The sequence below is a fragment of the Malaclemys terrapin genome, chromosome 13 (genome assembly GCF_027887155.1).
Source record: "Malaclemys terrapin pileata isolate rMalTer1 chromosome 13, rMalTer1.hap1, whole genome shotgun sequence".
NCBI lineage: Eukaryota > Metazoa > Chordata > Testudines > Emydidae > Malaclemys > Malaclemys terrapin.
The window spans coordinates 22,500,196-22,516,267 of record NC_071517.1 but is presented as its reverse complement, the minus strand read 5'-3'; the positions used below and the strand labels follow the sequence as shown (position 1 = coordinate 22,516,267).

The window sequence follows — 16,072 nt, the reverse complement described above, 5'->3', positions numbered from 1 at the left end:
ACATTGCGTCAAATGCCATGCGGACCACGTGTGACATTTCTAGTTGAATTCTGTTCAGTCAGTTTCCAGTCTAAGGCTAGGTCTACACTACCCGCCTGAATCGGCGGGTAGAAATCGACTTCTCGGGGATCGATTTATCGCATCCCGACGGGATGCGACAATCGATCCCCGAATCGACGCTCTTACTCCACCAGCGGAGGTGGGAGTAAGCGCCGTCGACGGGAAGCCGCAGAGGTCGATTTTGCCGCCGTCCTCACAGCGGGGTAAGTCGGCTGCGATACGTCGAATTCAGCTATGCTATTTGCGTATCTTAAATCGACCCCCCCCCCGTAGTGTAGATGTAGCCTAAGATGTCTATGGCAGGGGTCCGTGGACCACAGGTTAAATTTCCAAAGGGGTCTGCACCTCCATTTGAAAATTTTTAGGGGCCTGCAAATGGGGGGGGAGGGGGAGGAAGGTTGAAATCCCCTGGTCTAGGGAGTAAAGGGGGCTCCCCAGACACACCCACTCACCCAGCAGACTCCTGATGATCCCTAGCCACATGCTGGCACCCGTAGACAGAGGACAGATACATCCTCCTGGTCCCTAGCTCAGGAACAGCAGCAGCTCTGTTGCTGAGTTACTGCTGATAAGCTTCTTCCAGGGGTTGGGGCAAAATGTGCCCCTTTGGAGCAGTGCATGAGACTATGAGCTCCTAATGCTACTGCTGAGATAGCACCAGAAACTGGCCATCAGTGAAACTATCAACAAGAAGGGCTCTCAAATGCACAAAGTAAACAAGCCCAAGAAGGTGGTGGTCTCTAATCTTTCAGCTTCAGTGAGCACAGGTTATGTTTAACAGCAGCAGGTGACAATACATTTATTCAGAAGTGTGATTTTTAAGCTGACATCTGTTTTTACAATGACTCCTGCCTTCGAGCACATACACACATGTAGAGAGCCCTGCAGTGGGACTGGGGTCCCACAGGGCCCACTGCCAGAACAGCAGGGGCGGGATAAAAATTAACAATGCCGGAGGGGGTGGGAGTGGGATGGGAGCGGGATTAAAAAAATAGTCCTGCAGAGGCTCTACGCACGTGCTCAATGAAGACAAGCTATTACAGCTCTTCCTTAAAAAGGGGGGGGTCACACCTTCAGGGCAATTCCCCCAACGCACACAGGGTTTCAAAATGAGGAAGTACTGTCATGCCATGAAACTAGCATGCAAACCTCAAGAGTCAGCACAAGGAGTAGGAAGCTTTTGGATCAGGCTTGACATGTATGTACAAAACCAAACCTGCAAATTGGCAAGTTTGTCTCTACAGACACAATGTGCAGAGACAGTGAATTCAGTGTATTTAAGAGGTCAGCAACTTGCAGTCAGAGGTTTGAGACTCCTTGCAGCCCGGATGGTGGAGGAAATTACATCTTCATCTCACAAATGTATTGATATTCTCATGCGAAAGGTTTATTTTCAGTTAACATTTGTTTAGCTTTTTATTGCTTCTGTAGGTATATGTGCCCAAACAGCTGTGATGGGCATTATTTTAAACAAACAGAATGCAATATAAAAGAGACCTTTCATTACAAAGCATTTCAAAGAATTTTACCAATTTAAACTGAAATCCAGATTATGTACTAGGATCATGTCATTGACCAAAGAAATGCAGCGACCTCTGCAACTGTTTAACAGCACGCAACTCTACCTCTCTTCTAAACTATTGTGAAGGACAGGAGATCCAACTGAAACTTCAGGGAAATTTAGGAAGAATGAATGCAATAACCATACTGGAATTAGGCCAAACAAATAGAACCCATCTCTGCCTTAAAGACAATTACCTTTTATTCCCTCTGGCCTCCCTACACATCAAGGTGGTTACTATTAAACAGATACAAGATAATAAATATATGCAGTGTAGTTGTAGCCATGTAGATAATAAAGGCACATGTTTTCAGTTTTATTTCTTTAGATATGAAGTTTTCTACATGTAAATAAAAATATGATCAAGAGAAGCATTTAGAGTGCTGCTTTAGAGACACGTTCAAAACACATACCATCACACTGCTCCTTTAAAATTGCAATATCGTACCTTATCACATCTGGTTCGGTGCCATCATTCTTATAGGATGCTTGAAGTTGTCTCTGTCGCGTGAGAAGGTCATCCACTAAGTTTTGCCTTCTGTCTCCCTCCAATTGTGTTCTAAGGGCATTTGGTTAAGGGCCAGTCACAGAAACAAAAGCATATTTAAAACTTGTATTTCCAGTGTTAAAAGCGTCACTCTCAGAAGTCACCTATTACTACAATATCAAAGCCAGTCAGGAAATGAGAATTTTCAAAAAGCAATAGCGTAAAGTAGACATAACCCTAAAAGCCCACTCTTCTTCACTTGACAAAGATTTATAATATTATTCATTCATCAGAGATTCAGGCTACATGGCTCTTAAGACAAAGGGCATAAATTATTATCGCATTTTCTTCACACCTTGAACTCTAATTTACAACACGGGGACACCACCACCCTTCACTGAAAGGCGTCTAGCAGAACCCTATTTCTGTGATTTACAACACCTTAAAGAAAGAAGAAATCCTGATTTGTCTTGAGAATGTGATCCAGAAAACAAACTAATGAGGAGATTTGGGAAGAATTTTTTTTTTTGCATTGAATTAACGTAATAATTAAGAGCAGTGAACTCCAAAATAACCCATATCATCATTCTTAGGCATTCTGCATATTAGTGGTCTTTAACAATCACTAAGCAAATTACTTTTTCTACAATTTTGTTAGCATATGATGGTAAGACACGTAGATTGGAAGCTTGACAGGACAAGGACTGAGTCTTCCTATATGTCTGTCTAGTATACAACACATTTTAAGTGCTACTACAAAAATCACCACCAGCAAACTGGATAGCTCTGTTGGATTCAGCATGGCTCTTAGTATGTTAACTATTTTGCGTGGTGATGATACAGACCAGGTGAGAAGCCCTCGCCCAGCTCACTATGTGGTCAACAAGTTACCAAGAGGTTATTTAAAGGATTTCTTTCCATTTGCAAAGTTATCTCACTAGCACTCCCCAGTAGCAACTGAAGTAGGGCTTGTTGCTTTTGAAGAAAATGACCCAATTCACTCAGCCACTGAATGACTAGAGTTCTTGGAGTGCTGCCCTTGTTCGATTTTTATTATTTTTAATAAACTCAGTGATGCCCATTTTAAAAGTGATTACCGCTCTTCCTTGAGTTGTAATTTGAGCAGGTGCATAGCCACAATGACTTATGTTTGCTTTCTTACATAGCAGTGCCATTTATCTGTTCCAAGGTAATATTCTCAAATGAAAGTATAACTGTACCCTGCATTCAGTGTAACATGCTCAAAGTTCATCATTACAACAAAAGCTACTGGCTTGTTGCGGCTAAACAACCATTTCAAACCCTCCGCCCCCGATTCAAACGTGGATACAAGGGTTCAGCACACCAAAGGCTTACTTTCAATGTTACCATAAGGCAGCTTGCAAGTAAGAGGCCTTCAAATGGCCACTGAATATATTTCCATAGGCACATGTGGGTTAGAGAGGAGACTCAGAGAGGACACCATAGAGGTACCCAATTTTTTTTTTTTTTTATGGAAAAATGTACAGAAGGACAATCTGGCACTAACACCCCCCACCCCCACCTCCCCACTGAAGAGCAAGGAGAAGCCAATGATGTGTAAAGGTAACAAATATAAAACATGTTTTTAACACAATGTACAACCAACCTGTGAATCTCACTGACATTGCAGCAAACAGCTTAGTAGGACTCCAAAATGTCCTAGACTTTTGTATGATGTTAAGAGAATGTTCCAGAAAGTTTAAAGGTACTTGTCAATTTCAAATCTTTCTTCTTCTGGGGTCGATACTCGTATCTCATCCTGCGACAGATGAGCACATTCGTTGTTGTTTGTCTTATACTTGGATTGTAGTAGCTCTTTGGGGCTGCCACGGTCTTTGTGCTCTGTGCTCGCACAACACCTAGCACAATGGGATCCCAAGTCCTCAACTAGAACTCCGAGGCACCACAATAATACAAATAATAATTTAAAAACCCGAAACCTTCCCTTATAGGGCAGAGTGTCACCAGCTGGGATGCACTTGTTCCCAGCAAGATTCTAACATCTGCCCTTAGATCAAAAAGAGAGTTTCTAAGAGCTAGAAATAAAAATCCTAATTAAACAAAGGGGCCTACATTTTCAAAAGTGATTAGTGATTCTGGGTGCCCACTATGAGGCACCTTGAACGGGTCTGGTTTTCAGATTCTTGGCCCTGGTCTACACTGCAGGGGGATCGATCTAAGTTACACAACTTCAGCTATGTGAATAATGTAGCTGAAGTCGATGTACTTAGATCGACTTACTGTGGTGTCTTCACCGCAGTGAGTCGCTCCTGCCGCTCCCCCGTCGACTCTGCCTGTGCCTCTCGAGTACAGGAGTCGACAGGAGAGTGCTCAGGGGTCGATTTATCGTGTCTAGACTAGACTAGACCAGATAAATTGATCCCCACTGGATCGATCGCTGCCCGCCAATACTGCGGGTAGTGTAGACATACCCTTGGTGTTCAGCACTTTCTGAACATCAGGCCACTGAAGATGCCTCAAATTGGGCACTGAAAATCACTACTCATTTTTGAAAATGAATATACAATTGGTTGTAGCAGTTTAATGGAAGTAAGCAAGTGACCCACTATATAAAGACAGAGCCAATTCACCCCCTACTGTACCCCATTAAAGTGAGTGGAGTCACACTGGGATGAATTTGGCTATATGTCTCCATTTTGGGTCACCTGTACTGGTACAGGAGATTTTCAGACCCATACGAATGCTGTTGGGCTTGCCCCTCTTACACATGGCTTTTCCAGCTGTGTGGAGGAGAGACTACGTCAGGACATGAAATCCAGAGCACTGGTGAATGAGGAAAAAGTTACACATTCCTAGCATGTCTTCTACGACTATCCAATTCTTCCATCCAGAAGGGCAGAGAAACATTTCCTTCACATTAACAGCGCTGTACTCGATCAGGGCTGCTGCTGAGCTCCCCTTATGCAGATAGCCATGCCCGCTGCACAGCAGCCTTACTTCCCACCATACCTGGGTGTGGCAGGAGCTCCAAATTTGGACACTGGTTTCATACATGGCTGTGGGATAGCACCGCGAGGACAGGAACCTGCAACTTCTTTGTAAATTGAATTGCAAGGAGCGTAAGAAAATACACAGGCCAATTAGGTCTCAAACAAAGAGCATCAGAGCTGCCAGTGTTACAGTCTGTCACACACTGGAGTTGTTCCAGCACAGTCACTACAACATTAAAAAGTGAGTGCAGCGTCCCTGAAATAGAAATCAAGATTGCAGGCAACATTTTAGTAATTGGGGCCTCCTGGAGTTGAGGGGAGGGAGGTGACTAACTCCAGCTTCCTTCTCAAAAGAGCCTGTTTTTCCACCCACTCCTACGATACCAGAAAGAACAGCAAGATACTGTTTATATGGATACATCTGACGTGTTGATATAGCTCGAAGCAATAAGTCCTTCAGCTGGTCGATCTTTACCTTGAGATTCTGCAACAATGATCGGATTGTCACATTAAGCTGAAAGAAAAAAAGAAAAAAAGTTGTTGGGGTTTTTTTTACCAGATTACAGTGTAGCCATACAAACATCCATATTCAAATGATCCAGGGCAGAACCCCACAAACCCCACTGTACACCACATGGCAGGATTCCATCTGACATCGAGAAAAGCCTGCGCTGAGAACACAGAAGCTCAGCTGTACACAAGCGGTGCTGTTTGGGATTTTTTATAAAACAATTAGATGTTAACATTGGTTTTGCAACCAGTTTTTTAATGTACTCATGCTAATTATGAGATCTTTCTTTCAAATCCTCACGAATTAATTCCCCTATGGGCTGGAACATTTTGCACATATTTTGCGGTTGTCCAGTTAATTTCCTGCTTCTTTATTCTACTTCGTAAGGGAAATATGGATGCTCCCTTTTTCTGTAGGCAGAGATCTCCTGGCTCCTGTGTTTTAGTGAAGGTTACTGTCAGAGGTTCAGAGATTCCTTCCACTGGTTCTCTTATAATTTCCAGACCTGTAATTTCATTTCTATATAGTTTTACCGCCAGACACTTGTTTACTATCTTTGCTCATCCTTGACTCCTGGCCTCTCCGGACTATTGACTGTAATAATTTGTATTCCTGTTGTTTGCATGAGGTTCTTAGACTTATCTTTTTCTACTGTAAACATAGTAAAAAAAATTATTCTCCTCCAGGCAAACTAATAACAGTACTCCAATATTCTGGCTACCTTGTAGTTCTCTCACCTTGTTTACCTTTATTCTGTAGAAAAGTCTACATTTTTCCTCCGCTTGTCCTGAATATTGTTCGCTTTGATTCGGCTAACTATAGGAAAAGTGCACATAATTGAAACAAAGTTGGTAATCACCCAAGGTAGAGGCTTGCATGCAATTGCAGGTGCCTCTTGTTTGCAAGGCAATGACTGTACTATGGGTGATCACGCAAAGAGAAAGCAGAAATAAGGCTGGGATACATGCATTATGGAGTAAACAGGGAGCGGGACAGGTTGCTTTTCCCCTCATGCCTACACTCAAATGGACACTTCCCTCTGAATTCCCCATTCATGGCAAACTAGGCCACATCAATTTCTACCCCTTGGTAGCCAGCCCCAGTGTTCTCGATAGCCCCAGAATGACTGTTTATTCCCCTTGAGGAAGATTGAGAGGCATTTTGTCAGGCAAAAGAGGAAGTTAAGTGTCCAACCTCCACTTCCCCATTACTGGTAATTCTTGTAACGTAGTGTACTTGATATCAGCACGGAGGTGATTGGTGGAGTTTCCAGAAGTGCCTCACTGAAAATTTGCCTCAGGAGCCTGAAACCCCTATAAGACTTGTACCCCTACCAGATATGAAGATGGTAGAGTGGGTCAGATGTTGAGGCAGCCATATCTGCTGTGAGCATGTGATTAGCCAGTTCAGAGGGCAAGTAGCCAGAGGAGAGATATGCATAAATATTGTGCCACTGAAAAACAGCCAGGCAGTCATTTAAGCAACATTTCCCCCACTTTTCAAAGCTGAAAAGTGACCCTTCAGGACAATAAACACAATTGCAAGCCCCCACAACCCTGCCAGGTGTTGTGAAAGGCCTTCTCATTATCACGGATACATTTACTGCACCTTCCTCTCTGGGAAACGCTGAATTAGCCTTATCCAGCCTAGCTAGCCAGAGTACAGGAACTGGGAAGAATTACATGTCAGTATAATGCAAGGTAATTAATCAGCACCATCCATCAAGAGGGATTTCCCCCCCAAGGTAAGATTCCATGTGGGCCTCACTTGGCTCCCATTGAAAGCAATGGAAGTTTGACTGTTGACTTCAGCATGACTAGAGTTAACCCAAGCTTGAACATTTGTGAAAGCCTCACCCTACAGCCTTTTTTAACCTTAGCTTTTATACTCCATTTTTATTCAATTATAAACACAGCATTTTTGTTTTTTGTCACACTGGGGGCAAAACACCATAAAAACCAGGATCTTGTTGACAGCTTCCCTTCAAAGCAAATACCATACAAAGACATCTCTATTAAAACATTTACTAGGCACAGCAAGTATGAGTGATCAGCCATGTGTTTCTCAACGTGAGTTCTTGTTATCATAACAAATATTTCATTGCTGGAAGTTTGTGTATAGTAGAATCAAACACTGCCAATACTTGTCTTTAACTGTTCTGAGAGCAAATTCCTTTTACTCCATTAAAACACAAAACATGGAAAAATTTCTTCACAGAATCATTTTAATCGAGTGTGTAATGTTTTCATAATACATAAGCTAAAAAGCTTACAATACAAGAGAGCCATTAGACAACACTGATGCAGCCCCCCCCCCTTTTTTTTTTTAAAGCCGTACATCACAGTGAATGAGATGATGCAAGTCAGAGAATTTCAGCCTGTATAAATACTGATGAACTAAACAAGTAAGTTTTTGCTTTGCCTGCATTTCGGGAGTGAATGTGGCTGCACAATTTAAACACTTCTGCAATTTGGGGGAAAAAATCATTATAGCAAATTTATTTTTTGCAATTGCTTGGTTCTGTTTGAGAGTCCTGCCAGACTATGTTCAGGACAGCTACAAGGGCAGGCAGTAGTGTGAACTTCATACTCATGCTTCCCTCTCCATCCTACCTTGGTCTCTAGCAAATAATATACCTCAGCCAGGACCTAGAACAATGGTTCTCAACCCACGGCCCAATCAGCACACAGCTGCAGCCCATCTGACATCCTCAGGGCCACACAGGTAGAAGATCTATTCTGTGGATGCAGCCCATATGACACTGAGAGCTTCATATGTGGCCCACAATGGTCAGTAGGTTGAGACCCACTGACCTAGAGAACCACCACTAGGGGCAGAGGCCAAAAATCAATCTCCCTACTTCATTTAGACCAGGATTCAGGAGGGTGCTTAAACACATGAATAATCCTAAACTTGAGAATAATCTTACTGACTTCAATGGGACAAAGCACACGCTTAGAGTTAGGCACATGCTTAAGTACCCTCGCAAATTAAGAAACTGAGAACCTCTTTGCTGAGACTGACTACAAAGGGGACAGTTAATGGCAATTGTGATTTCAAACACTTGAATACACTGGGGTCTAGTTCTCAATTCAATCCGAAGCATACATGTAGCTCTTCTGCTCTGTTTGCAGTTAAGACATAACTTGATCTACCAAGGCTTAAACGTGGAAAAACAATACTGTCCACACTGGATTTAAAAACCATGCTACCTTGCAACACAGTTGTAACTAGCCGGGTTCTGGTAGTTTCTCTAAGGGACAGGGATGAAAATTCTACAATCTTGTTTAGAACAATGTTAAGATGGATCTAGGAAGAAATCTCTAGCACAATTCAGTTAGCACTGTTGCTAGAAAAGAGTAACTGTGCGCAAAACTATGGAAACTAAATGCACAAGGATGCGACAGGTAATGAACGTCTAAGCCCAATGTGAACCAGGCTAATGACTAACAAAAGGAGAGAGAGACAACAGAAAACACTAAATGGGATTCATTTCATTACAATTATTAATATTGACCAAGAAACAATTCAATGAGAGCACCAGGCTAAGGGGATAAATTAGTATCTAAAAAGAGGTCTGTCCCTCATGAGTGACAGCTGAGATGGGGTTTTGACATGTCTTAGGGGTCTATTTATTGTAACAACTCATTTAAGAAAAAGCTGCATAAAAACTCAGCAAGGATTGTTCTGACATTATCCTGTTAGTTGCTTGGGCACGGGTCACAGTCCAGAGCCACTTTCAGGTAGAACTGGGATAAGATTGCTGAGAGTTTATGGAAATGAAGGTGAAGAACAGTGAAGTTGTGAAGACTGGGAAGTGGGGGAAGCCAAAGCACTGCAGGACAGACTGCAGGCACAATGCTGCACTGGCCCCAGGGGAATGCGCCAGCAGTGACTGAACAGTTCTTCAGCAGCTTACACTAGAGAGCTTACAGCAGTGCAGCTGCACCAATTCAGAGAGAGCCTAAGCCAACAGGAGAGAGCTGTCCCGTCGACTTAGTTAATTCACCCCAGCGAGTGGCAGAGAGCGAGAGACGGGAGAACTCTCCCGTGGACATAGTGCTGTCCACACCAGTGCTTAGGTCGGTGTAACTTATGTCGCTTGGTGGGGTGGTTTATTCACACCCCAGAGCAACATAAATTATATTGATTTAAGCTGTAGTGTAGCCGCAGCCTAAGATTCTTTGTTCTTATTTCATGAGAGATTTTTGTTTGGGGGTTATTTCTCCCCCTCCCCCAATCAGCCAGGAGGCCAAGTGACTGTGCTTTGGGAATGGGCGACAGGGGATGGGTCACTTGATGATTACCTGTTCTGTTTTCTCCCTCTGGGGCACCTGATATTGGCCACTGTCAGAAGACAGGATACTGGGTTAGATGAACCATTGGTCTGACCAGTATGGCTGTTCTTCTGTTTTCAAATTATAATAGAACATGGTAAAAAGCAGCTATTTTGGTAAAAGTCTCTTATTTCTATAAAGCGCTAACATTGCATTTCCAGTACACACAGGGAGTTAGGTCAATTGTGACAGTCTATACCAGCTTTTCTCAAATTGGGCTCCGCAGACTCCTGGGGGTCCCCGAGGGTATTCCAAGGGATCTGCAGGCCCACTGATCAACTCCTCCCCCTCCCTCTATCTCCCAGAGGCTACTGAAGCCAAACTCAGAGACTTTAAGTGCTAAAAGTCCAGCGGTGCAGCGGGGCTAAGGCAGGCTCCCTACCTGCCGTGGCTCCGTGCCGGTACCCGGAAGCGGCTGGCACGTCCCTGCGGCCCCCGAGGGGAGGGGGACAGGGGATCTGCGTGCGCTACCCCCACCCCGAGCGCCGACTCTGCTGCTCCTATTGGCCAGGAACTGCAGCCAATGGGAGCTGCCTTTGCTCCCCCTCTCCCCTGCCTAGGAGCCACTGCCAGAGGAATGTGCCAGTTGCTTTCGGGAGCCATCTGAGGTAAGCACTACCTGGCCAGAGCCACCCACACACAGACTCCCTCCCAGAGCCCGCAACCCCCTCACGCACCCAAACTCCCTCCCAGAGCCCGCGCCCCATGCCCCCTCCTACCCGCTGCGGCCTGGTGAGAGTGAGTGAGGGTGGGGGAGAGTGAGCGAGCGACAGGGGCTACAGTGAGCAGGAGGCAGAAAGAGGTGGGGCAGGGGTGGGGCCTTGGGGAAAGGGGTGGAGTGCAGACCTGGCCTGAGAGTTGTGTTAGCATAGCTAACTTGGTCGGGATGCAGTTTTTTCACACGTCTGATGGATGTAGCTAAGCCAATGTAACTTTTCAGTTTAAACCAAGCCTAGGTCAGTGGTCTGAATCTGGCCCACTATAATAGTGACCAGATGTTGTTGCTTTCTGATGATTATGAGAAGGACAAAAAAATTTAGTTGATGGAGTCAGTTTCTGAACGAGCATCCTCAACAAATACACCAGTACAACTAACAACCCTGCTGGCAGTCTTTGCAGAGGCGCCACGGTCAGGACAAGCATACAGGCTAATCTAGTCTCTCATGAGAGGAGGTAGCTCAAATCCCAGATAAGACATTTGCAGGCAGGTTTACACCACAGTTCCGGACCTGTTGTGGAGATAGGGGACAAGAAGTCTCCAGAATAGTCAATTCAGTATTTTTCATCCATGCAAAATACATTAACAATATAAGGCCCAATCCTGTAAATATTTATTCAGTGGGGAGGGATAGTTTAGTGGTTTGAGCATTGGCCTGCTAAACCCAGGGTTGTGAGTTCAATCCTTAAGGGGCCACTTAGGGATCTGGGGCAAAATCAGTACTTGGTCCTGCTAGTGAAGGCAGGGAGCTGGACTCGATGACCTTTCAGGGTCCCTTCCACCTCTATGAGATGTGCATAATAAATAAATATATGCAGATATACCTATGCTCAATTTTACAGAGTCAAGGGGGAAGTCAGAGTACGTAAAGCTAGGCATGTGTATATGTCTTTGCAGGATTGGGCCTATGATTTTAAGTTTAACTCTAAAGAGAGTAGCCTACGATTTTCCTCCTGAATTAATGCGAAAGTGGAGGATCGAACAGTAACAGGTTAAGCACTGGAGTCTCTCCTTTTCATTCATGTCAAACATTTCAAACTCTGCTCTTCTGATATTTTTGGACTTGCACAAAAATGACTGAATCTAGAAACGTCATATTTGGCTGTTTATAGGCCCAAATGAGGAAGAAACAACCCAAGCCTGAAAATCTGCTCTATACTTCAAATTCAGGAAGCTGGCAAGTGTGCTATTATTAAGTGTGCTATTCAGTTTTTCTGGTACCCTTATCCAAGAGTTGAGGGTGGAGGTGTGTGGGGTTCTTAATGTGTAGTAGATCTCTCTTGACTGACAACCTAGAGCAGTTCAAAATATTGGATATGCACCACTAAGAACTTCTCAGTTCTTACTTTTGTAAAATAAACCAGAGGCATTAAGTGCAAGAAAACTAGCATTCACCAAAAGGCTGAAGTTGGAGAAGTCAAGCATAGAATTTCAGGACATTCAAAAAGTTAGTTTATTCAAAAGCTCTGTTCCTGTTTTCCTTATGTAAACCTTAGTAAACGTACCGTACGTTAACAACATAGCATGAAAAAACCACACAGGGCATGAAATGTTGCATTAGATTAATAGATTTTAAAGTCAGAAGGGACCATTAGGTCTAGTCCAATCTCCAGGCAAGAGACTTTCACCTAGTTATCCCGGCATTAAGTCAAATAATGTGAGTTTCTTTAAAACATCTCTTACAGAAAGATATCCAGTCTTGATTTGAAGACAACAAGAAACGGAGGCTCCATCATAGAAACCTAAATTTGGAGTTTCCTGAATGCTTCTCAACTTTACCATTGTATTAGAGTGTGTTATAATTAAATACAAAACCTAAGTTAAAAGGGATGTTTACAAACATTAGATCTTTCATGAAGGTATGGTACCTTTGTTGAATTTTCACCATTTCTTTGACATTGATTACGTTCCTGGATTTTTTCAGCAATCTCTTGCGCAATGTGACAGGTGGAATCGAACATCGACAACCTATTAACAGAAAGATTTCAGACAGTTAAGAAAATTCTCCCCAGTCATCTCTGTGCCAAGGAGCTTGGTTTTAGTCTCTTCTCCGTTAATCAAGTGTCTAGAGAGTCTGCCACAAGCCTCAGAGAGTTAGTTCATCAAATTACTAAAAGCAAACAACACATTTCAGTGACACTGAACACCTATCTCCCCAGGGATTTCTAATGCACCCATCACAGTGATGATATGAAAGCTCTGAATCAGTGAATATTAAAGTCTCAACAAGGGATTTAAATGAACAATGTCAGGATGCTGTTCTATACAGATTCAGTAATTTGAAGTTGGCTAATCACTGGGACATGAGAACTTTGTTCAACCAAGGGCCACAGTGGTAGCTAGTGAGGAGAATAAGGCCTACACCTAATTTACATAAAACAAAGCAGACTGAAGCCTCTTTCATTAACATGGAAATTTTATAGAGAGGGAATAGGTGCAAGCACTGGGTGAGCCATGGATCAAGAAGGTGCATCTCATACAGCGTCAGTGTTTTCTAAGGATAAGTCTAACACTGCAGGCACAGGCACTCACTTTTTCTCCCCCTTGTGGGTGCTCCTCCCCCGTTACGCCCTGAGGCCCTGCCCCTGCTGCTCCCGCTCCCACAAGCCCCCACCCTCGTTCTGCCTCTTCCCACCCCTGCTCCACCCCTCCCCCACTCTGCCTCTTCCCAAGGCCCCTCCTGCGAGCCTACTGCTCACTCCTCTCCGCCTCCCGCAAGCGCCTCCCGCCAGCCAAACAGCTGATCAGCAGCTAGCCCCAGGGCCGGAAGCACTGTGGCTGGTGGGTGCTGAGTACCCCCTATTTTTTTCCATGGGTGCTTGAGCTCCAGAGCACCCACAGAGTCAGCGCCTGTGGCTGGGAGCGTGTTTCCCATGACCGGTAGACAGACCCATGCTAGCTCTGCTCCAGCTACTGCACTAAAATTAGTACTGTGGCTGCAGCAGCTCAGGCTAGCCATCCAAGTACAATCACACTCAACCACCTTGGTACATATTTGAGTGGCTTGCCCTAGCTACTGCCTGTTCCACCACAGCCACATGATTTTAGCACACTAGCACACATCTGTCCACCCACACAGGGAAGCACAATCCCAGCTGCAGTGCGGCCATACCCTTGGAGACTTCTTCTATAAAGATAAGGGGGGACTCCCACTGTGAACTTTGCGGACACCCTCGTTTCACCAGGTGCAAAAAGCCTTCACACTTTCCTCCAATCATTAATGACACCCAGTGCTGACACAGAAGAAAGTCAATGATAGCCACCAGCTAGTTATTTTGTTTGATATTTACAGTGCTGATTTGCATTGTTGAGGCAGATAAACAGCCCAAAGATACAGTTATAGAAATATAATGCAAAGTAAATTATACACCGACCAATAGCCTTATGGTACGAGTCACCGATTCCTGCCATGACACAGTGCTAATAAGCTAAGTTAGTTATTACTGTGACTCACTCCAATTAATGTTAAATCAGAAGAGCGAAGAGGAAAACACAGCAATACACTGAGTCAGGGCTATTTAAAAACAAAACAAGCAAACAAACAAAAAAAGGTTATGGATGGTCCCAGAGGGAAGGGGACCATTAAGAATTTTTACATATGCATCCTCATTCCTTCAAGCTAAGATGCATCTTAGGTGTGGCAATTATCGCATAATGAAATGAAGGGGGCTCCATGCCATAACTTGAAAAAGAAGTAAAGAGGGAAGGCCCGGCCGCAAAAGGTTAATCATGATTGGAAAGTACCCAAAGCAACTCTGTAATTAGCTAATTTACTTCAAAAGTCTAATTCATAATATACAGCATTTCTTTCCTGCCCATCACTAATATTAAAACTTTGCACATGTATTGCACTTTTCATTCAAGGATCTCTGAGTACTACGAAAACATTCATGAATTTAGCTTCAAAACCTCCCCTGTTCCCACCTATGAAGTATCCCTTGTCTTACTGTACATAAGGATACAAATTATTGGGCTCAACACAGAGGTAGCTAGGTAAATTTTAATGGCCTACCATACCCCAAGTGATGTGACTAGATGACCTAGTGGTCCCTTCCAGTGCCGTAACAAGGGTGAGACAAGTGAGGCACTTGCCTCGGGCGTGCAAAGAGGAGGGGCGCAGCTCTACCACCCAAGCGGGGCGGAGAAAAAAAAAAAAGCCACGATCGGCGGTGCTTCAGCGGCAGCTTTACAGGATCTGCCGCCGAATTGCTGCCGCCGCTTCATTCATTCTTCAGCAGCAATTCGGCAGCGGGTCCTTCCCTCCGAGAGGGACCCACCGCCAAATTGCCGCCGAAGAGCCTGGAACCGGCCCTTGCCTTGGGCGCAAAAATTCCTTGTTATGGCTCTGGTCCCTTCTACCCTGAATTCTATGAACCTATGAAATAAAGCAGCACAAGGCTGAAGGAATATGCCCAAAGTCACACGCTAAATCCATGGCAAAACTTAGAAGACTAGACTCACAGTCTTGTGCTTTAGCCTCAAGGCCATCCTTCCATTCCACCAAATCTCTTTGCTGCTAGAAAATAGAAGTACCTTAAAATAAAGCAAGCAAAATTCAGTCCTCCATCGCCCCTTGCAACCACACTGACTTCAGTAGGTTTTGTGGTACAACGAAGGCCAGAAATTGGCTCCAGTGAATAGGACATTGGACTACCCTGAGCCCTGCCATTCACTCATTGTGTTCTACTGGCCAGGATACTTACACTCTGTGCCTCAGTTTCCCCATCTATAAACTGGGGATAGTGATATTTTCTCACTTTTGTAATGTGTTTTGAGATCTATGTCTAAAAGTTGCTATAAGTGACAAGCATTATCATTCCTTTTAAATGTAAAAAGAGGAAAGGGTGAGTCCATCACTCTCAATATCCTACTGCCTAAGAAGCTGACACCCTCTACTGTACAACTGCCTAGATTCCCCAGGAAACAAAGAGAAACAGAATAAAATAAATATTTTGCCATAAAAATTCTGTAGTGCAGAACTTCACAGGCTTCTTTTTGTGCATAAGGAGCTGTAAGCTGAAGGAATTGTTTGAATAATATGTCAACAACTGTATTTTTCCATAAACTAAATCTTTTAAGTGTTTCTATTTAAATCTTTTTATTTAAAAGAATAAATAAATAAATAAATAAAACAGCACACAGACGCACCTGTGACACTCTGTACCTGAGAGTGGCACCCTGGAATCCCCATATTTCCCTTTGTCATATAATTATATGTTTTGTACAAAGTATGCCTTTTGAAGTATCATTTTAAAAGTCTTGATCTATTGAACATTAATTAATATAATGCTGTTGAACATAAATATCCTGTTGGATTGTATATGTTATCATTGTATGGGAAGTTATGACATGTTGCTATGAGTGTGTTACTGAAATACATTGTGAAGTTGGGAACACTCACAACCAGCCTTCCAGGTACAACAAAG

At 43.7% G+C, this 16,072-nt stretch overlaps 1 protein-coding gene across 3 annotated transcripts in view; it reads right to left on the bottom strand.

Moving 5' to 3' along the window:
• STX8 (syntaxin 8) overlaps positions 1-16,072 on the bottom strand; it is a 156,129-nt gene that overhangs the window by 135,507 nt on the left and 4,550 nt on the right. For all 3 annotated transcript variants that reach the window (XM_054048112.1, XM_054048111.1, XM_054048113.1), the window contains exons 2-4: positions 12,515-12,614; positions 5,500-5,594; positions 2,070-2,180 (exon numbers count right to left, since the gene is read on the bottom strand). In XM_054048112.1, the coding sequence (XP_053904087.1) occupies positions 2,070-2,180; positions 5,500-5,594; positions 12,515-12,607 (299 nt within the window). In that variant the 5' untranslated portion in view covers positions 12,608-12,614. The remainder of the gene's footprint in view (positions 1-2,069; positions 2,181-5,499; positions 5,595-12,514; positions 12,615-16,072) is intronic.